The following is a 22,949-nucleotide window of genomic DNA, read 5'->3' as shown; positions in this document are numbered from 1 at the left end:
GAATACAATGAGGCTTCTGGTTTGCATAATTAAAAGAATACCGTCTTTTACTAAATGGAAACATGCTCAGCCAAATATAAGTTGGTTTTGAGCTAAGTGAATTTGAAATGCCTTTTACTAAAAGATAATGTTGGATTTGTGCATCTAGAACTCAGAGGTCTGGGTTGAGATGGAAATTTACAAGTTAATCTAATTGACTGCAACAGAAATATGGAGATTATCCAAGGAAAGAGTATAGAACAAAAAGAAAAAAACATGTAGGATTAAGTCATGAAGAACTCCAGCTCTAATAACTGAGTAGAATATTATACTTGTAAACCAGCAAAGGAGAGATGAAAAGTATCTAGAAAGACAGGAGAAAAACCAGTAAGACATTATGTCAGAGAGTCAAAAGAAAATGAATAATTCAATAAGGTAATAATAATGCCAAATGAATAAAACAGGAGTCTTTCTCTTTATCCAAATTTTAGATCCCAATCAGTATGGGATCACTGTGAATTCTTACTTATGTATATATGCAGACTCACGTAACACTTACTTATATGTACTTACTTAAAGTATTCATCAGAAGGTCACTATTGTCATGATATCTATTATGACTGGCATCTATATTGGGAATCTTGCAATGCGCCATGGCAGACATAGTCGGATGTCCTGAGATACAATTCCCTGGATCAGAAGGAGGGGATCTGTATTCCTCATCTTCTGAGTCACTGGAACTATCCTCACTGCTTGAAGATGAGGAACTTTTAGAATCCGATGAACTGTCACAACTACTCATCTGGTCCATTAGACTAGCTTCTGCCTTCAGTTCTGAAAATATAACAGAAGTTAATAAATAGGTTAAATAAATAAATATTAAATAAAAATACTGAATAAATATAATCACATTTGAATGCGTTGGTTTCTAAGAAAGTGTTGAAAAGGAATTTAAACATATATTTACAGCATTTATTTAAATAGCTCCTCTACTAGTATGAAACGAAAAGTAACATCTTTCTCCTACCCCTTCTTTAAGTTCCATTACTTCTACTCCCCAGGAATAATCATGCTAATATTTTCTTGTGACCATATATTCTACTTAAATTCTACTTGGAAACTGGCATTTTAGATTTTGATACTCAATTCATCTATTATTAGAGCTTGAGTTCACTCTTTGTCATCACCCAACTAAGGGTTAAAAAGGAAAGAAAGGAGCAATTCAAATTTTCCTGAAAAGCTGCATCTATGGACCCAAATGTTTCCTTTCTGGCTCTCCTCTGTAGTACTTCTCTCTTTCTTTTCCATTTCTGGACAACATATACACAGAGTTCAAGTAACTCCCCTACTTTATTTTTTAAAGATTTTATTTATTTGTTTTTAGAGAGAGGAGCAGGGAGGGAGAGGGAGAGAAACATCGATGTGTGGTTACCTCGCACGTCCCCTACTGGGGACTGCCCCCACAACCTTTCTGTGCCCTGACTGGGAACTGAACCAGCAACCTTTTGGTTCACAGGCTGGCACTCAATTCACTGAGCCACACCAGCTAGTGTCCTAATTTTTTTTTTAAAAAGCTCCTTTACCATCAAGCCAAGCCATACTTCAATGTCGGGATTATGAAAATTAAAGGACATAGGCAATGTCTAAATCTAAACACTACATTTATTTATACTATTATACTTAAATATACATATAAGTCAAATAAAATATAAGAAAAATGTGAAAGATTAAAACCATAAAAATTAAAACCTGTTTTCACAGAAGCCACCCCCAATTCTTTTTCTTATTCCTCCAATACATATAACACAACACAATACATACAAATTTCTTTTTCACCATCTCTATTGAGGTGTAGTTGACAAGTAAAATTGTATATATTTAAAGAGTACAACACAGTTTTTATCATGAAAGTATGTTAAATTTTTGTGAAATGCTTTTTAGCATTATGATCATATAGTTTTTAGTCTTTATTCTGTTATCACGGTGTATCGTGTTTATTCATTTGCATATGTTGAAACATTCCTTGCATACCAGGTAAAAAACCCAATTAATCATGGTGTATAATCCTTTTAATATGCTGCTGAATTCAGTTTACTAGTTTTTTGTTGATTTTTGCATCTATATTCAACAGACATTGGCCTGTAATTTTTTTATCTTCCCAGTGCCCCTGTTTGCCTTTGGTTATCAGGGTAATGCTGGCCTCATAAAATGAAAGTGTTCCCTCCTCTTCAATTTTCTGTAATAGTTTGAGAATAAATGGCATTAGTTCTTCTTCAAACATTGAGTAGAACACATCAGGGAAGCCATCTAGTCCTAGCTTTTCTTTGCTAGTTTTTGGTTATTGATTGAATCTCCTTATAATATTGGTCTGTTCAGATTTTCTATGTCTTCATGATTCAGTCTTGGAAATTTTCTAGATTTCTAAGAACTTGTCCATTTTTTAATAGGTAATCCAATTTGTTAGTATATAATTATTCATAGTAGTCTCTTATGAATTCTTGTATTTCTATGGTATTTGTTGTGATGTCCTTTTCATTTCAGATTTTGAGTCCTCTATTTTTCATTGTTAGTCTAATTAAAGTTTTGTCAGTTTCATCTTTTCAAAAACCCAACCTAGTTTCACTCACCTTTCCTATTGTTTTCTAGTCTCTAACTTCTTTTATTTCTGCTGTGATCTTTATTATTTCCTCCTTCTTTTAACTTTTGGCTTAGTTTGTTCCTTGAGGTATAAAGTTACGTGAGTTGAGATTCTTCTTTTTTTCTTACTGTAGGCATTTATTGCTATAATCATCCCATTTAGAACTGGTCTAATTATTGTATCCCATAAGTTTTGTTATATTGCACTTCAATTTTCATTTATTTCAAGATATTTTTTATTTCTTTTTATTTCTTTATTGGTATTTACGATTATGTTGTTGGATTTCCACATACTTGAGATTTTTGTAGTTTTCTTCCTGTCACTGATTTTAGTTTCATACTACTTTGGTTGGAAAAGATACTCAACATGATTTCAGTCTTCTTAATTTTGTTAAGGCTGATTTTTAAGAATTGTTGTTCAAGTACAGTCTCCATTTTTCCTGCCACCCAATTCCCCTGCCCCACCCTCAAACCTACCCTGCTTTAGCTTTGTCCATGTGTCCTTTATACATTTCCCTTGACGACAACCCTTTCCCTTCTTTCCCCCGTTATCCCTCTTCCCTCTGGTAACTGTCAGTTTGTTCTTTATTTCCATGTCTCTAGTTATATTTTGCTTGCTTGTTTGTTTTGTTGATTAGGTTCCACTTATAGGTGAGATCCTATGGGATTTGTCTTTACTGCCTGGCTTATTTCACTTAGCATAAAGCTCTCCATTCCATCCATACTGTCGTGAAGGGTAGAAGCTCCTTCTTTCTTTCTGCTGCGTAGTATTCCATTGTGTAAATGTACCACAGTTTCTTAAGCCACTTATTTACTGAGGGGCACCTAGGTTGCTTCCAGCACTTGGCTATTGTAAATTGTGCTGCTATGCACATTGGGGTGCATAGATTCTTTTGAATTGGTGTTTCAGGTTTCTTAGGATATAATCCCAGCAGTTCCACCGCTGGGTCAAAAGGCAGTTCCATTTTCAGTTTTCTGAGGAAATCCCATGCTTTCCACAGTGGCTGCACCAGTCTGCACTCCCATCAACAGTGTAGTAGGCTTCCCTTTTCTCCACAACCTCGCCAGCACTTATTGTTTAAGACTGATTTTTTTTTAACCTAACATACAATCTATCACAAAGAATGTTCCATGCCTGCTTGAGAAGAATGTGCATTCTGCTGCTGTTGGATGGAATATTTTATGTTAAGTCTGTTAGGTCTATGTTGTTTAACATGTTGTTCAAACTCAGTGTTATTGATTTTGTGCATGGATAGTTTATCCATTGTTAAAAATAGGGCATTAAAGTCCCCTGCTATTACTGCATGGCTGTCTCTATTTCTCCCCCATTCAAATGTATTAATATTTACTATATTTAGGTGTTCCAATATTGGGTGCACATACAACTGTTATATCCTCTTGATGACCGATCCCTTTATCATTTGATAATGACCTTCTTTGCTCTTGTGAGTTTTTGAGTTAGTTGCACTCTTTTGGTTTCCCTATGAATGGAATCTTTTTCTATCCCTTCACTTTCACTATGTATGTCCTCAAAGCTGAAGTAAGTCTCCTGTAAGTACTAATAGTTGGATCTTGTTTTCTTTTTGGGGAGGTCAGGGGTAGGGAGGCTCTACGTTTGATCTTTAATCATTCGACTTTAAGGTTCTGTCCTTGGTCTTCTAACTTTAAACACTGTCCCTGGGATCTTGCTTTTTATCCATTCAACTCCTCTATTATCTTTTGATTGGAAAATTTAATCCATTTCACTTTGAAGCTATTATTGATAAATTGCCACCTTGTTAATTGTTTTCTGGATGTTTTATAGTTCTTTTGTTCTTCTGGCTGTTTTCTTTGGTGATCTGATGAATTACCATAGTAGTACACTTCATTCCCTTCTGTTTATGTACTTACTAGAGTTATTTGATTTATGATTTACTATGAGGCTAAATAAAATCTTTTACAATTATAACTGTCTATTTTAAGCTGATAATAAATTCTCTTAAAAGACCTTACCCTTTTATTTCTGTCTTTACATTTTATGTTTTGATGCCACAATTCACATCCTGGAAAATTGCGTATTCATTAACAAATTATTGTAGTTACAGTTAATTTTAATACTTTTGTCTGTTAAATTTATAGTAAAGTAGGTTTTACATTTCCTTTAGCATTTCTTGTAAGGCATATCTGATGGTGATGAAATCCCTCACCTTTTGTTTATCTGGGAGAGTCTTTATATCTCCTTTGTTTCTGAAGGACAACTTTGCTGTTTAAAATATTCTTGGTTGGACTGAAGAAAGAAATTAAGGAAGATACAAACAAATGGAAGCATGTACTATGTTCATGGATTGGAAGAATTAACATCATCAAAATGGCCATACTACCCAAAGCAATTTATAGATTCAATACAATCCCTATTAGAGTACCCATGACATATTTCACAGATATAGAACAAACATTGCAGAAATTCATATGGAACCATAAACGACCTCGAATAGCAGCAGCAATTTTGAGAAAGAAGAACAAAGCAGGAGGGATCACAATACCTGATATCAAACTGTATTACAAGGCCACGGTAATCAAAACAGCCTGGTACTGGCATAAAAACAGGCACATAGACCAATGGAACAGAATAGAGAGCCCAGAAATAAACTCAAATCTATACGATCAATTAATATTTGACAAAGGAGGCAGGAGCATAAAATGGAGCAAAAACAGTCTCTTCAACAGATGGTGTTGGGAGATCTGGACAGCTACGTGCAAAAAAATGAAACTCGATCACCAACTTACGCCATACACGAAAATAAACTCAAGATGGATAAAAGACTTAAATATAAGCCGTAACACCATAAAAGTCCTTGAGGAAAACACTGGCAGGAAAATCTCAGACATTCCACGCAGCAACATCCTCACAGACACATCCCCTAAAGCAAGGGACATAAAGGAAAGAATAAACAAATGGGACCTCATCAAAATAAAAAGCTTCTGCAGGGCTAAAGAAAACAGCACTAAAATACAAAGAGAACCAACAGTATGGGAAAACATATTTGCCAATGATACCTCAGACAAGGGCCTGATCTCCAAAATATATAAAGAACTCACACGACTCCACTCCAGGAAGACAAACCACCCAATTAAAAAATGGGCAAAAGACTTGAACAGACACTTCTCCAAGGAAGACATACAGAGGGCCCAGAGACATATGAAAAGATGCTCAGCATCACTAGCCATCAGAGAGATGCAAATTAAAACCACAATGACATACCACCTCACACCAGTGAGAGTGGCCAACATAAACAAATCCACAAACAAATGTTGGAGAGGATGTGGAGAAAAGGGAACCCTAGTGCACTGTTGGTGGGAATGCAGACTGGTGAGGCCACTGTGGAAAACAGTATGGAATTTCCTCAGAAAACTAAAAATGGAACTGCCCTTTGACCCAGTAATTCCGCTGCTGGGATTATACCCTAAGAACACTGAAACACCAATCCAAAAGAATGTGTGCACCCCAATGTTCATAGCAGCACAGTTTACAATAGCCAAGTACTGGAAGCAACCGAAGTGCCCATCAGCAAATGAGTGGATCCAAAAACTATGGTATATTTACACAATGGAATTCTACGCAGCAGAGAGAAAGAAGGAGCTTATACCCTTTGCAACAGCATGGATGAAACTGGAGAGCATTATGCTAAGTGAAATAAGCCGGGAAGTGAGGGACAAGTACCATATGATCTCACCTTTAACTGGAACATAAGCAATAGAAGGAAAAAGGAAACAAAATATAACCAGAGTCATTGAAGTTAAGAACAATCTAACAACAGCCAGGGCGGGGGTGGGGGGTGGGGGCGGGGACAGTGGGTAGAGGGGATTACAGGAACTACTATAAAGGACACATGGACAAAACCAAGGGGGAGGGTGGAGAGGGGGGAGGGAGGTGGGTTCAGCTGGGGTGGGGCGGAGGGACAGGGAGAAAAGGCATACAACTGTAATTGAATAAAAAAAAAATAAATAAATAAAAATAAAATATTCTTGGTTGGGAGGGGTTCTTTTGTTTGTTTTAGCACTTTGAAAATAGCATCCTACTCTCTCAGCATGCAAGTGTTCTGCTAAGAAATCTTTCAATTCTTCAGTGGTTATAGGACTATTCAGATTATTTACATGTTGGTTGAGTTTTGGCAGTTTTTAGCTTTTAAGAAATTGGCCCATTTCTTCTGAATTGTAAAATTTATAAGCAAAGTCACAACATCCCTTTACAATCCTTTTAATGGCTGCTGAATCTGTAATGGCATTCTATTCCTGATATTAGTGATTTGTGTCTTTTCACTGTCAGTCTTACTAGAGGCTTATCAATAGTATTAATTTTTGGATGAACCACTTTTTGTTTCACTAATTTCTCCCTATTGTATTTCTGTTTTCAACTCCACTGATTTCCAACTTTATTTTAACAATTTGCTCCTTTTTCACTTGCTCCGAATTTAATCTTTTTTCTAGTTTGAGGTAGGAACTTAAATGATTGATATGACAACTTTCCTTATTCCCAACGTAATCATTTAGTGCAATAAATTTTCCTCTGAGCACTCCTTTAGCTGTAACCTACATGTTTTGGTAGCTGCATTTACTTTATATATTTAGTTCTATGTATTTTTAATTATCCTTGATTCTTCCTCTTTAAACCATGGATCATTTAAGAAGTGTGTTGTTTCATTTCCAAATGTTTAGAGGTTCCCTCATTGTTTGTTATTTTTAGTTTTATTCCATTATAGTCACAAAACATGTAATAATTTCAGTTTTTATAAATTTATCAAAACTGGTTTTATAGTCCAGGATATTGTCTATCTTGATAAATATTCCAGGGGCACTTGAAAAGGGGAAGCCCACTGTTGTTGCATGATAGATATAACAGAGATCTAGATATGTCAATTAAATCCTGTTAATTATATTGGTCAGCTTTTTGATATCTTTGCTGACTTTCTGTCTAGTAGGTCTTTCAGTTGCTGAGAGCAGAGTATTGATGAATCCCAGTATAATTGTGGATTTGTTTATTTCTCCTTTCAGCTCTATTAGTTTTTGATTCATGTATTTTGATTCAGGGATGTTCCACTTTGTAGTAATTTGCTTTGCTCTGCGTCTACTTTTTATAATATTAACGCAGTCATACAGCTTTTTAAAATCAATGTTTGCATGGCATATATTTTTCAACCTACATATTTTATAGATATTGATATGTTTCCTTTTAACAACATGTAGATAGATGTGTCTGTTTTTTCTATCTTCTATAAATTTCTGTATTTTAGTTGGTTTATTAAACCATTTATATTTAAGGTAATTAATGATATGTTAGACCTTACATGTATAACTTTGTTATGTTTTCTGTTTTTTTCCTCTGTATTCATTACTCTGTTTCTCTTTTCTTGCCTTTCTGTGGGTTACTTGAACCACTTTAGAATTCCATCTTTATTTATGGTGTTTTTCAAAGTATCACTTTGTATGTTTTTCCTAGTGGCTGTTTTGAGTATTTCAAAATATTTGTATATATGACTTACCAATACTTTACCATTTCAAGGAAGGTGTAGAAACCTCACTTTCACTTAGATTCCTTTATGTTCTCCACTTCTAAATATTATTTGGAGTATCAAAATGTGTTACCATTTTTGTTTTAATCATCACATATAATTTAGATAAGTCACAAAAAATCCATAATCTTTTGTGTTTGTATTTTTATTTCTCCTCTTTCTGTTATTCTTTCTCCCATCCCGATTCCCTTTTATAATTTCTTTTGTTAAATAACTCTCTTCAGCCAATATTTAAGGGTAGTCTGGTAGTAACAAATTCTCTTAGTTCTCTTTTCTGAGAAAGGCTATTTTCCCTTCCTAAGAGTCATTTCACCTCATATTGAATTCATGGTTGCCATTTCTTTTAGCACTTAAACAATACTGTGCCACCTCCTTCTGGTCTCTATAGTTTCAGATGAGAAATGTGTGGTCATTTAAACAGCACTGTTTAAAAAATTTTTTATTGTTATTCAATTACAGTTGTGTGCCTTTTCTCCCCATCCCTCCACCCCACCCCAGCTGAACCCACCTCCCTCCCCCACCCTACCCTCCCCCTTGATTTGGTCCATGTGTCCTTTATAGTAGTTCCTGTAATCCCCTCTCCTCACTGTCCCCTCCCCACTCCCCCCTGCCAATTGTTAGATTGTTCTTAACTTCAATGTCTCTGGTTATATTTTGTTTGCTTTTTTCTTCTATTTATTATGTTCTACTTAAAGGTGAGATCATATGGTATTTGTCCCTCACCATCTGGCTTATTTCACTTCGCATAATGCTCTCCAGTTCCATCCATGCTGTTGCAAAGGGTATAAGCTCCTTCTTTCTCTCTGCTGCGTAGAATTCCATTGTGTAAATGTACCATAGTTTTTGAATCCACTCATTTGCTGATGGGCACTTAGGTTGCTTCCAGTACTTGGCTATTGTAAATTGTGCTGCTATGAACACTGGGGTGCATAGGTTCTTTTGGATTGATGTTTCAGGGTTCTTAGGGTATAATCCCAGCAGTGGAATTGCTGGGTCAAAGGGCAGTTCCATTTTTAGTTTTCTGAGGAAATTCCATACTATTTTCCACAGTGGCCTCACCAGTCTGCATTCCCACCAACAGTGCACTAGGGTTCCCTTTTCTCCGCATCCTCTCCAACATTTGTTTGTGGATTTGTTTATGTTGGCCACTCTCACTGGTGTGAGGTGGTATGTCATTGTGGTTTTAATTTGCATCTCTCTGATGGCTAGTGATGCTCAGCATCTTTTCATATGTCTCTGGGCCCTCTGTATGTCTTCCTTGGAGAAGTGTCTGTTCAAGTCCTTTGCCCATTTTTTAATTGGGTTGTTTGTCTTCCTGGAGTGCAGTCGTGTGAGTTCTTTATATATTTTGGAGACCAGAACCTTGTCTGAGGTTTCATTGGCAAATATGTTTTCCCATACTGTTGGTTCTCTTTGTATTTTAGTGCTGTTTTCTTTAGCCATGCAGAAGCTCTTTATTTTGATGAGGTCCCATTTGTTTATTCTTTCCTTTATGTCCCTTGCTTTAGGGGATGTGTCAGTGAGGATGTTGCTGTGTGGAATGTCTGAGATTTTTCCTGCCAATGTTTCCCTCTAGGACTTTCATAGTGTTACAACTTATATTTAATCTTTTATCCATCTTGAGTTTATTTTTGTGTATGGCATAAGTTGGTGATCGAGTTTCATTTTTTTGCACGTAGCTGTCCAGATCTCCCAACACCATCTGTTGAAGAGGCTGATTTTGCTCCATTTTATGCTCCTGCCTCCTCTGTCAAATATTAATTGACCGTGAAGATGTGGGTTTATTTCTGGGCTCTCTGTTCTGTTCCATTGGTCTATGTGCCTGTTTTTATGCCCGTACCAGGCTGTTTTGATTACAGTGGCCTTGTAATACAGTTTGATATCAGGTATTGTGATCCTTCCTGCTTTATTCTTCTTTCTCAAAATTGCTGCAGCTATTCGGGGTTGTTTATGGTTCCATATAAATTTCTGAAATGTTACTGTCACTGTTTGCAGATGACATGATAGTGTACATGGAAAATCCTATAGACTCCACCAAAAAACTACTTGACCTAATAAATGAATTTGGCAAAACAGCTGGATGCAAAGTCAATACTCAGAAATCAAAGGCATTCCTGTATACCAACAACGAAACTGCAGAAACAGAAATCAGGAAAAAAATCCCATTTGATATAGAAACAAGAAAAATAAAGTACCTAGGAATCAACCTAACCGAGGAGGTAAAAGACCTGTACTCGGAAAACTACACAACACTGAAGAAAGAAATTAAGGAAGACACAAACAAATGGAAGCGTGTACCATGCTCATGGATTGGAAGAATTAACATTATCAAAATGGCCATACTCTACCCAAAGCCATTTATAGATTCAATGCAATCCCTATTAGAGTACCCATGACATATTTCACAGATATAGAATAAACAGCACTTTTTTATAGGTAATGTGTCATTTCTCTTCCTTTCAAAGTTTGCTTTCCATTTTATTTATTGATTTGAGAGAGAGAGAGAGGGGAAAAGAGACAGGGGGGAAGAAATTTGCTATTCAACCTATTTATGCATCAATTAGTTGATTCTTTTATGTGCTTTGGGATCGAACCTCAACTTAGGTGTATTGGGACAACACTCTAAGCAACTGAGCTATCTGGACAGGGGTAGCTTTCAATTTTATTATGATGTATCTTGGCATGGATTTGAGTTGATCATACATGAGATTTGTTCATGTATGCTTTTTGAATCTGTGGGTTTATATCTTTTATCTCACTTGGGATGTTTTCAGGAATTATTTCTTGAAATACTCTTTTAGAACCACTCTCCCTCTCCTCCAAGATGATGTTGATACAATGTTGGATCTCTTGTCACCTTAGTTTTTTGTTGTTATTATTGTTATTGTATTTGCCAGGTCTGTAAGTCATACTTGATTTTTGTTTATAATTTCTATTACTTGGCTGCCGCTTTCTATTTATTCATTTGTTTCAAGAGAATTTATACTTATTTTAAAAATCGTGTTTATGATAATTGCTTTAAACTCTGTATCCTATTTATTATTATTTTTTTTATTTTCATAGGCAGTCACCCTGTAGGTTTAGCATGCAGATTCTTGTCTACTTTTGTGGACTTTGGTTCAAATGGCAACATAAGTTTCAAAGCCACTGCTTCTCAATTTCTTAAAAAGTCTGTTGCAATTTTGACTGGAATTGTATTGAATCCACAGATCAACTTGCATCTTAAGACTATTGATTCTGCCCTGGCTGGTGTGGCTCAGTGGATTGAGCATCGGGCTGCAAACCAAAGGGTCACTGGTTTGATTCCCAGGCAGGGCACATGCCTGGGTTGCAGGCCAGGCCCCCAATAGTGAACAGGCAAGAGACAAATGCACATTGCTGTTTCTCTCCCTCTCTTTTTCCCTCCCTTCCGCTCTGTCTAAAAATAAATAAATAAAATCTTTAAAAAAATGAATATTGATTCTTTTGATACATAAACACAGTATCTCTCTCCATTTACTTACTCCATTTCTCTCAACAATGTTTTATATTTTTCAGTATACAGGTCCTTCATATATTTTGTCAGATCTATCTATAATTATTTAATTTTTGAAAGCTGTTATAAATGTCCTTGTTTTCATAATTTTAATTTCTAATTACTCATTGCTAGTACATAGAAATACAACTGATTTTTGTATAGTGCCCTGTATTCTTTAACCTTGCTAAACTCACTATTCTAGTAGCTTTTTTATGGGTACTATCATATTTTCTACATAGAAAATCATGTCATCTGTGAATAATGAGTTTTACCTTTTCTTTTCCAATCTGGGCACCACTGATTTCTTTTGCTTGACTTACTAGACCCTCTAAATACAATGAATAGAGGTGGTGAGAGTGAAGAATCTTCTCTTATTTCTGATATTAGAGGGAAAACATTTAGTCTCTTACAATTACTTGTGATTTCAGCTGTAGGCTTTCCCTGCATGACCTTCATTAGATTAAATTCCCTGCTATTTCTATTTTGCTGAAAGATTTTTAAAATCAACAAAGATTTTTTCTGTCTTTTAAAGACTTTTTTTTGTAGAACATACAATTTTTTTAAAATTTTTTATTTATTTATTTTTAGAGAGAGGAGAAGGGAAGGAGAAAGAGTGGGAGAGAAACATCAATGTGTGGTAGCCTCTCATGTGCCACAAACTGGGAACCTAGCCCACAACCCAGGCATGTGCCCTGACTGAGAATCAAACTGGTGTCCCTTTGGTTTCCAGGCCCACGCTCAATCCACTGCGGTACACCAGCCAGGACTAGAATGACTTTTGAAGTCAGATATAAAGTACAGTATAGGGAATATAGTCAGTAATATTCTAATAACTATATATGGTGATAGATTATTACTAGACTTATTGGAGTGATCATTTTGGAAGTTATATAAATGTCTAATCACTATATTGCACATCTGAAACTAATATAATATTGCATGTCAACTGTAATTAAACAAAATATTTAAAAAAAGAAAAACCCGAAATTTGTCAAATGTTCTTTCTAGTGTTTTGAGATGGCTTTTATTTTTTAGTTTTTAATATGGTGAATATTGGCTGACTTTTTGAAGTCTGTACTCCTGGGAAAATACCACTTGGTCATGATATACTCTTAAATATATTAGCATTTCCCAACCTCAGCAATACTGTCATTCAGGGTTGTGAGTTTTTGGTGCTGTTCTGTGCATTGTAGGATGTTTAACAGCATCCTTAGCTTCTATCCATTAGATGCCAGTAGCAACACTGCCCCCCAGTTGTGACAACAAAAATGCCTGCAGACATTGCCAGATGCCCCCCTAGGGGACAAAATCATCCCTAATTGAGAACCACTGTTATATATTGTTAAATTCAACTTGCTAAAATTTTGTTTAAAATTTTTGCATCTGTGTTCATAAGGGATATCTGTTTGTGGCTTTTTTTTCTTATGTCTTATAATGTTTTGGTAGCAGTAATTCTGATCTTGAGGAATGAGTTGGAAAATATTACTTCCTTTTTAATTATACAGAAGATTTTGCATCAAATTGATATCATTTCTTCCTCAAGTGACTGATAGAATTCTCTACCATCTGTGTGGCTGGAGATTTGTGTTTGTTGGGGTAGGGGAAAGGTATTAAATACAACTCAATATCTTTAGAAGATTTAGGAATATTCAGGTTATCTGGTTCTTCTTGCATGAACTTTTTGTGCCCTTTAAGGAATTGGTCCATTTCATCGACTTTACCAATCTTATGGGCATATATAGAAAGAAGAGGTTAGTTAAGCAATTTCCCCTAGGCCACACAGCCATTAGGTGATAGAGCTAAGATTTAAATCCAAATAAAGGACACATGGACAAAACCAAGAGGGAGGGTGGAGGTGGGGGAGGGAGGTGGGTTTGTTTGGGGTGGGGTGGGGGGGAGGGGAGAAAATGCAGACAACTGTAATTGAACAGCAATAAAAAAAATGTAAAAAAAAATAGTAAATCCAATATCCCCCACAAAATAAACAAAGAAAAAAATAAATAAATCCAAATAATCTGACTCCGAAGATGTCATTCTTAGTCAGCACATATACTAATACTATATCTCACTAAGACCAAAACCTGGCTCTTTGAAGAACAATGAAATATATCAAATTCTTGCAATAATGGCCAGTAAGAGGGCACAAATAATCAGTGTTAGGAATAAAAAAGGACCATAACTATGAATATTATAGGATTATATATGGATAAATTATGCCAGCAATTTGAAAATGTGAATTAAATGGATAAGTTTCAAGACAAATATGAATCACTAAAATTGAATACAGAAATAAGAAACCTGAGTAAACCTAAAGTCATTAAAAAAATTTACCCAAACTATCAAGAATAAGAAAAAGCTAACATACACAAACTTTCAAGAAATAGAAAAGTATATAAATCCTTTAGAGTACATTCAGATATGTGCACAGATAGAAAAAGAAAAGAATGTGTTAGAAAGGAAAGAGACTTCTGTAATTTTTTTTAAAACCTAAAGCCAAAGTGGTAAAATGTTAAATCTAAGCTGTAGGTATATGATCTATTATATTATTATCTGTATTTTCTATATGTTAAAAATATTTATTAAGAAAAAGTGTAAAGGTTAGTTGAGATAACGTATTGGAAGATTTGGCATATAGTATTTAGAAAAACAAAATGTAAACATTTTACAATGCAGGTAGAAACTGACATTTACATTAGCATGGTGAGATGAAATGGTTTTATGTTAAAATTATTCTTCAACATTATATTATCTACTAAATAAATAATCATTGTCTAAAAAATAACAAGTTAATTGTAAAAATCAAAATAATCTGTACATAAAAAATGAAAGGTTCCTATAATCTAAACCCACAAAAATAATGCTTACATTTTAGTATGATTCTTCCAAGTTCTTCTATGCATCTACAAACTTATACAAATTTTGTTTTCAAAAATGATTCAGACACACATATATTATATGTAAACATTTTTTTTTGCTTAATTATACATGTGGATAACCTTCTGTTACTAAAATGTGATCTTTTTAAAAAAATTGATATGTAGCTAATTTGAAAGGCTATATGTATCTCTATGTTCACTGCAGTGTTATTTATAATAGCCAAGATTTGGATACTTGGCTATACTCATCTGGATAGCTGGAAGCAGTCCAAGTATCCAGATGAGTGGATAAAAAAGCTGTGGTACATTTACACAATGGAATACTACTTGGCTGTAATAAAGGAGGGAATCTTACCCTTTGCAACAGCATGGATGGACCTGGAGATTATTATGCTAGTGAAATGAGCCAATCAGAGAAAGACAAGCACTGTATGATTTCACTTATATGTGGAATCTAATGAACAAAATGAACTAAACAGCAAAATAGAGACAGACTCACAAATAGAGAGCAAGCTGACAACTGTCGGGGGTGGGGGAATTTGGATGAGAGGGTGAAGGGAGGTGAAGGAGGACATGGGGGGATAAATGGTGATGGACAGAGACTTGACTTGGGGTGGTCAACACACAATACAGTGTACAGATGATGTGTTGTAGAATTGTGCAGCTGAAACCTATATTATTTTGTTAACCAGTACCATCCCAATAAATTTAAAAAATTGATGTATAGTATTATAATCTCTCTTTATGCACGGGATTTTTTCCATTTTTTTCCTTAGTATGAAAAATGCTTAATGAAACATTCTTATATGACTGACACAGATATATCTATGCATACATCTAGTGTAGCTATCTGTACAAGTTTTACTATAGGAGAAATTTCTAAAATTTCTAGGTAAGGGATATGCATATTTTTATTTTAATAGTTATTAGCAAATTAAAATGATAATTATAAACCTTCATATAGTACTTTCTATGTACTAGACACTGTTTCAAGTGCCTTGCAGAAAAAAATTCCTCTATGAGAAATAAATATGGGCCAATTTATAATTTCTTATAAAATGTATGAACAGCCCTAACTGATGTATGTGGCTTAGCTGGTTGGGCATCGTCTCGCAAAGCTGAAGGTCGCTGGTCTGATTCCTGGTCAGAGTACATCCCTAGATTGCAGATTCAGTCCCCCGTCAGGGTGTGTACAAGAGGCAATCAATCAATGTTTCTCTCTCACATTGATGTTTCTCTCCCTCTCTTTCTCCCTCCCTTCCCCTCTCTCTCAAAATAAATAAGTACCAGTTGATGCTGGTGCTACTAATCCACAGACCATACCTGGGGCAGCCGGGATATAGATGTCTGTGATTGCAGCCCACCCTCCAATTCCAGCTGTGTTAGTACATTTTAAATTAAGTCATTTTTCTTGATTCAACTCTATCTAGTCCTCCTAAAGCAGGGGTGTCAAACTCATTTTCACCGGGGGCCACATCAGCCTCAAGGTTGCCTTCAAAGGGCCAGATGTAATTTTAGGACTGTATAAATGTAACTACTCCGTAACAATTAAGCGAGATCTCGGCCCTGCCGCCAGGTAGAAACAAGGTGCTGGGCGCATAAAACAAGGCAGAGGGCCAGATTAGGCCTGTGGGCCTTGTGTTTGCCACCTGTGTCCTAAAGCTTCAACTTAGTAAATGAAAACTTATTTTTTGGAGGAGATTAGAAGATAGCGGTCAAGTAGGCTGAGTCCAACTTGGAATTTTGGCTGATCTTCTGACAAGTAACCTGAACAACCAACAGAATCTTAGCTGATATGATCGAGTTTTGAAGCCAAGGAGTACAGAAGTAGCTTCACACCATCTGGTAAGATTGTATAAATTGAAGGGGAAATACCCTGTGTGTGGTGCCTGTAGCAGCGGAGAGATCAGGCAGAAATTGCAGCATTGCAGCTCCCTCCTCTACCAGGGCAGGGGGCCCTAGTCAGGAGTGACTTGGGAGAATATATGGAGTCTGGGAGATCTAGGCTACACACACACACACACACAGAGCAAGCAGCATGTCCATACCTGCAGCAACAACCAGGAGAGTGCCAGAGAAGGAAGGACCCTATCTCCTAAAAATATGAGGGGTTGCACCTGGGTCACTTAGAGGCATCGGCAGGCTGCAACCAGCCGTGACCGAGAGAGACTTTCTGCTTTTTGGGGGAGGTGGCTTGTGCAGAGAAAAGGGCAGTGACTCAGTATTGCAGTGTGGGTGCCACACAGAGTTGTTTTAACAGGAAAGCTGAGGTGTGGCCAGGCAGGGACCTTGTGCACAGCTGCTCTGTCAGCAAAGACCGATTGAAAGCGCAGTTCGTTCCCACTGAATCCAGCTGGGCAGGGCATTTAGAAAGTGGTACACCAAAGGGATTGCTGGGCTACCACCCAGTGTGGCTAGCAAGCCAGGGGCAGAACAGAGAGTTCAGAACTGTGTCTCCTGTGAGGGCAGAGGGCTGGGAGACAGGCAAGAGTTGAGTGCCTGAGATTTGTTGCAGCCAGGAAGACCCCCCATGACCGGCAGAGTAAAAGCCTCTGGGCAGAGAAAGAGCACACCCTCCTGCAGGACTGCAAACACCACATCCAGTGGAGAAGCTCTGCAGAACAGTTAGGCCTGTTGGGTGCATATCCACAGGGGAAAAATAGAGAACACCAAGGGGGCCTTTCCAAACTATTCTCAGCCATGACAAGACACGCTGGTTCCTTGGGCCTTATTTCACTGAAACCTGCTGGGCTGAGAGTGCAGAAATTAGCAAAACAAGGGAAATTCAGGACCCTGCCCAGTCTCAGCCCTTACATATAACTGCCATCAGCACCAAGTAGGAATGCACTGACCTTCTTACATACATTGGTCCCTCACATGAAATGGACAGCTAACTCATCAGAAACCATACATAACTGGAAATAATCTTGGTCAGACTAAGATAAGTAGTGCAGGGGTGGGAAAAACACACCCACAATCTTCCCTGAAAACAGAACAGCACCTCCTGACTGAACAGCACCTCCCAAGGGAGATATCCAGGGATCCTACCCTCCTGGTCCCACCAGAAGTCCCCTCCAGAGGCAGGTGGAGGTGGTACCTACAGTGCTGCTGGATGTTAGATGGCCCACCCCTGACCTTCTGCTGATAAAAAGCCAACAGGGCAGAGTAGTGAGGACCAGCCCAAATGCATCCATGCCTGAAAAAGACAGCCGCAGACTGTGGAGTGCTTGCAGTCTTAAACAGGCTGCCTAGAGCTAGATGGGGACACCATCTGACACTACTAGAGTCAGATCCAGAAGGAGAAGACATCAGGTAAACACCAAACTCTGCTGAGACAAATTCCACCTTGTTCTTTTTCAGGATTTGCATTATTTTTGTCTTGCATAGCTCTTTAATGTGTTTCTTTTTTCAATTTTATTCCTATTATTTCACTTTATAATTTTATTTTTATTTCAAATACTCTTCCTTTGCCTTACTCCATTTTGCCTTCTTCCTTCCCATTCTTATTCTTGTTTTACGTTTTATTTTCTCCCTTTCTGTGCCTTGTTTCTATTCCTTACTCTTACTATTTCTCCTCCTTCTATCATCTCAAAATGATTTTTCTTTCCTTTAGTCATCTCACATTCTTTTTCCCTTTCTTATATTATTATTGCCTTTCCACCTTTATTAATCTTTACTCATTTGTCATTGATATTGTGGTTGTTGTTTTTCATCAATTTTATTCCTATTTGTTCACTATTTTATTTTCAAATCTCATAGTTTACTCTTCCCCTGTCTTACTCCATTTTGCCTTCCTCCTGCCCTTTCTTATTTTCATTTGAAATTTTGTTTTTTCCCCTCTCCTAGTGTGGTATCTATTCCTTACTCTTATTTTTTCTCTATCCTCTCAAAATCATTTTTCTTTCCTGTAGACACAGCCTTCTTTTTTCTGTTTCTTATAATATTCTCATTCTCTTTCCACCTTTATCAATCTGCTCATTTGTCATTGATATTGCTACTGTTGTTGTTTTTCTACAATTTTGTTCCTATTGTCTCACTGTTTTTTTAAATTTCAAACCTCATATTATACTCTTCCCTTTTCTTACTCCATTTTGCCTTCTTCCTTCCCTTTTTTAATTTATGTTTTATTTTTTTCTCCATTTCTTCTCCTTGCTTCTAATCCTTAAACTTATTATCTCTCCTCCCTCTACCCTCTCAAAATCATTTTTCCTTCCTTTACTCATATCATATTCTTTCATATAACATTTTATTTTTTTCCATCTTTATTAATCTTTGCTCATTTAATGTTTATATTGCTGTTGCAATTGGGGGTTATTTTTGTTGGTGCGGGTTTTGTTTTCTGGGTTGTTCTGTCTTATTCTGCGAGCACCTGTACAACAGCATATAAGACGTGCTGGGGGCTGTGACTCTCAGTCAGCAAGCTGGAGGGGAGAACCCAACAAATGAGTCACCAACAACCAAAACCCAATTACAACATCAGAGCCCACATAACCTGCCTAAAGGGCATCCCTACAGCATCCACCTCAGGAGATCAAGGAGACTGTATCACTGAGTCCCACAGGGCTCCTACCACAAAAGTCCACCCCAGAAAGACAGGGAGTCAAAGTAGATCAATTTAATATTCAGAAATAAATAAAGAGTCACCTAATATGGGGAGACAAAGAAACAACCCCCAGTCACAAGGAAATGAGGAATCCGTATAAAAAGAGCTAAATGAAATTGAAGCAAGCAATTTGTCAGACACGGAATTCAAAGTAATGGTTATAAAGATGCTCAAGCAACTCAGTGAGAACTAAAAGGAAATTTATAGATGCTAAAATAACTTAGTGGGAACTACATCAGCGTGGAAAAGGACATATTCAAAAGGATATGAATAAGAACCAGGTGGAAATTAAAAATACAATATCTGAAATAAAGAATACACTAGAAGTAATTAGAAACAGGCTAGATGAAACAGAGGACCGAATCAGTGAGTTGGAAGACAAGGTAGGAAACAATACCCAGTAAGAGCAACAAAATGAAAAAGACTCATAAAGAATGAGAATTGTTTAAGGGAGCTTCAGGACAACATGAAATGTAACAACATTCAGACCATAGGGATATCAGAAGGAGAAGAAAAGGAGCAAGGGATAGAAACCTGTTTGAAAAATTAATGACAGAAAACTTCCCTAACCTGGTAAGGGAAAAAGCCATACAAGGTCAGGAAGAACAGAGGGTCCCAATCAAGAAGAACCCAAAGAAGCCAACTCCAAGACACATCACAGTTAAAATGGCAACATTTAAACATGAAGAGAGAATCTTAAAGGCAGCAAGGGAGAAATAGCTAGTAATATACAAGGGAGCTCCAATAAGGCTATCAGCTGACTTTTCAACAGAAACACTACAAGCCAGAAGGCACTGGCTCTTATTTAAAATGGAAGGTGAAATAAAAAGCTTTCCAGACAAAAAAAAAAAAAAAAGCCAAACAAGTACATCTCCACCAAACCAGCAATGTATGAGATGCTAAAGGAACTGCTTTAAGAAGAAGAACGGGGGGGGGGGATGTGGGGGGGGGCAGGGTACACAGGTAAAAAGGGAGAAATGACAATGAATGAGTACCTATCATTAATAACCTTAAATGTAAATGAATTAAATGGTCCAGTCAAAAGACATAGGGTAGCTGAATGGATTAGAAATCACGACCTGCATAATGTTGTCTATAAGAGACCCACCTCAGAACAAAAGATCTACCCAGGCTGAAAGTGAAGGGATGGAAAAAATATTCCAAGCAAATGGACATAAAAATAAAGCTGGGGTAGCAATACTTACATCAGACAAAATAGACTTCAAAACAAAGGCCATTAACAAGAGACAAAGAAGGTCACTACATAATACTTAAGGGAGCAGTCCAACAAGAGGATATAACTCTGGTAAACATATATGCGCCCAACACAGAAGCACCACAGAAGCACCTAAATAGAGTATAAGGAAAACCTTGGAGGACTTTAGGAAAGAGATTGACAGCAATACAGTCATCATAAAGGATTTTAATACCTCATTGTCAACAATGGATCGATCTTCCAAAGAAACAAGGATATTGTGGCACTGAACAACACTCTAGATCAAATGGACCTAATTGACATTTATAGAACATTTTGCCCCAAAGAAGCAAAGTATACATTATTTTCAAACGCACATGGATCATTTTCAAAGACAGACCATACGGTAGAACACAAAAAAAACCTTAACAAATTAAAGAAAATTGAAATCACATCAAGCATAACAATTGGCTTGAAAATAGAAACCAACCTTAAGTAAAAATCTCAAAAACATTCAAATACATGGAGATTAAATAACATGTTATTAAATAATGAATGGGTTAACAATGAGATCAAGAAAGAAATAAAAAAATATCTGGAAACAAATGAAAATGAATACACAACAACCCAAAATCTATGGGACACAGTGAAGGCAGTCCTGACAGGGAAGTCCAGAGCAATACGCGTCTACCTAAAGAAGATAGAAAAATTTCAAATAAACAACCTAACCCTACCTCTACAAGAACTAGAGGAACAACAACAAACAAAGCCCAGAGCAAACAGAAGGAAGGCAATAATCAAGATCAGAAGAGAATTAAATGACATAGACACTATAAAACAATCCCAAGGGTCAACGAATTCAGGAGCTGATTCTTTGAAAAGATAAACAAAATCAACAAGCCTTTAACCAGACTCATCAAGAAAGAGAGAGAGAGGACTCAAATAAAGAAAATCAGAAATGAAAGAGGAGAACAAACGACACCAAAGAAATACAAAGGATTATAAGAAAATATTATGAACAACTACATGCCAAGAAATTGAACAACCTGGGCAAAATGGATACATTTTTAGCAACATACAATCTTCCAAAGCTGAATCAAGAAGCAGCAGAAAGCCTGAACAAATAACAACTAGTGAAATTGAGGCAGTAATAAAAAACTCAAAAAACTCCTAGTATACAAAATTTCTGGACGAAATGGATTCACAGGAAAGTTTTACCAAACATTCAAAGAACTATCCTTCTCAAACTATTGCAAAAATTCAGTAAGAGGAAAGACTCCCACACCCTTTTTACACAGCCAGTATTATCCTAATTCCAAAACCAGGTAAAGACACAACGAAGAAAACTACAGGCCAGTATCTCTGATAACATAGATGCTAAAATCCTCAACAAAATATTGGCAATTGGATCCAGAAATACATTAAAAAGATCATACAGTGACCAGAGGAGAGTGGGGAAGGGGATAATGGTGGAAAGAAGGGGAAAAGATTAGTCAAAGAACCTGTATGAATGACCCATCGACATGGACAGCGATGTGCAGATTGACGGTGGGAGCAGTGGGGTGAGCTGGGGAGGAGGGCAGAGGGGCAGAGGAGGGCAAAGGGGAAAAATTGGGACAACTATAATAGAATACAATTAAAAAAACAACAAAAAAAATCATACACCACAATCAATTGGGATTTATCCCAGGGATGCAAGGATGGTACGATACTTGCAAATCAATAAACATAATACATCACAAACAAAATGAAGAAGAAAAATCACATGAGCACATCGATAGATGCTAAAAAAGCATTTGATGAAATACAGAAATGATTTATTATAAAAACAATCACCCAAGTGGCAAGAGAGGGAGCATACCTCAATATAATAAAGGCCATACATGAGAAACCAACTGTCAGCATCATACTCAATGGGCAAAAACGAAAAGCATTTCCCTTAACATAAGGAAGAAGACAGGGTGCCACTTTCACCACTCTTACTCAACATAGTACCGGAAGTTCTACCCACAGTGATTAGACAAGAAAAAGATATAAAGAGCATCCAAATTGGAAAGGAGAATATAAAACTATCATTTTTTGCAGATGACAAGATAGTGTACATAGAAAAACCTATAGTATCCACCAAAAAATTACTCTAGAGGAGAACCGAGATGGCGGCATAGGTGGACACACTGTGCCTCCATGCACAACCAGAACTGATGGAAAGTCGAATGGCAAGGAAGTCCGACACCAAGTAAATAAAAAATAAACATTCATCCAGACCGGTAGGAGGGGCGGAGACAGGCACCTGGGCGGAGAGGACTCCCGTGACCGTGGCGGGAACAAGACTGGTGGAGTGTGGGACTAACGGGGCAGGCAGTCTGACGACTAGCAGACCCTGCGGCCCCACATTTGCATACAGATAAACCGATAGGGCTGGACTCACAGTGGCAGAGAACAGGGCAGGCAGAGCGTGGGTAGCGCACGGCAGCCCCACACTCGCGTACAGATAAACCTGGACGAATGGAGGGAGTGAAGCAGACTGCATAACCCAGGGCTCCAGCACAGGGAAACAAAGCCTCAAACCTCTGATTGAAAATGCCCGTGGGGG

At 37.0% G+C, this 22,949-nt stretch overlaps 1 protein-coding gene across 4 annotated transcripts in view; it reads right to left on the bottom strand.

The window, feature by feature from the left end:
* The window catches only part of EAF2 (ELL associated factor 2), a 57,779-nt gene that overhangs the window by 8,348 nt on the left and 26,482 nt on the right, over positions 1-22,949 (bottom strand). For all 4 annotated transcript variants that reach the window (XM_024578140.3, XM_045185816.2, XM_053918421.1 and 1 more), the window contains one exon: positions 553-813. In XM_024578140.3, the coding sequence (XP_024433908.1) occupies positions 553-813 (261 nt within the window). The remainder of the gene's footprint in view (positions 1-552; positions 814-22,949) is intronic.

The sequence above is a fragment of the Desmodus rotundus genome, chromosome 2 (assembly GCF_022682495.2).
Source record: "Desmodus rotundus isolate HL8 chromosome 2, HLdesRot8A.1, whole genome shotgun sequence".
In the NCBI taxonomy this organism is placed as follows: domain Eukaryota; kingdom Metazoa; phylum Chordata; class Mammalia; order Chiroptera; family Phyllostomidae; genus Desmodus; species Desmodus rotundus.
This window is presented reverse-complemented; position numbering and strand designations above follow the sequence as displayed.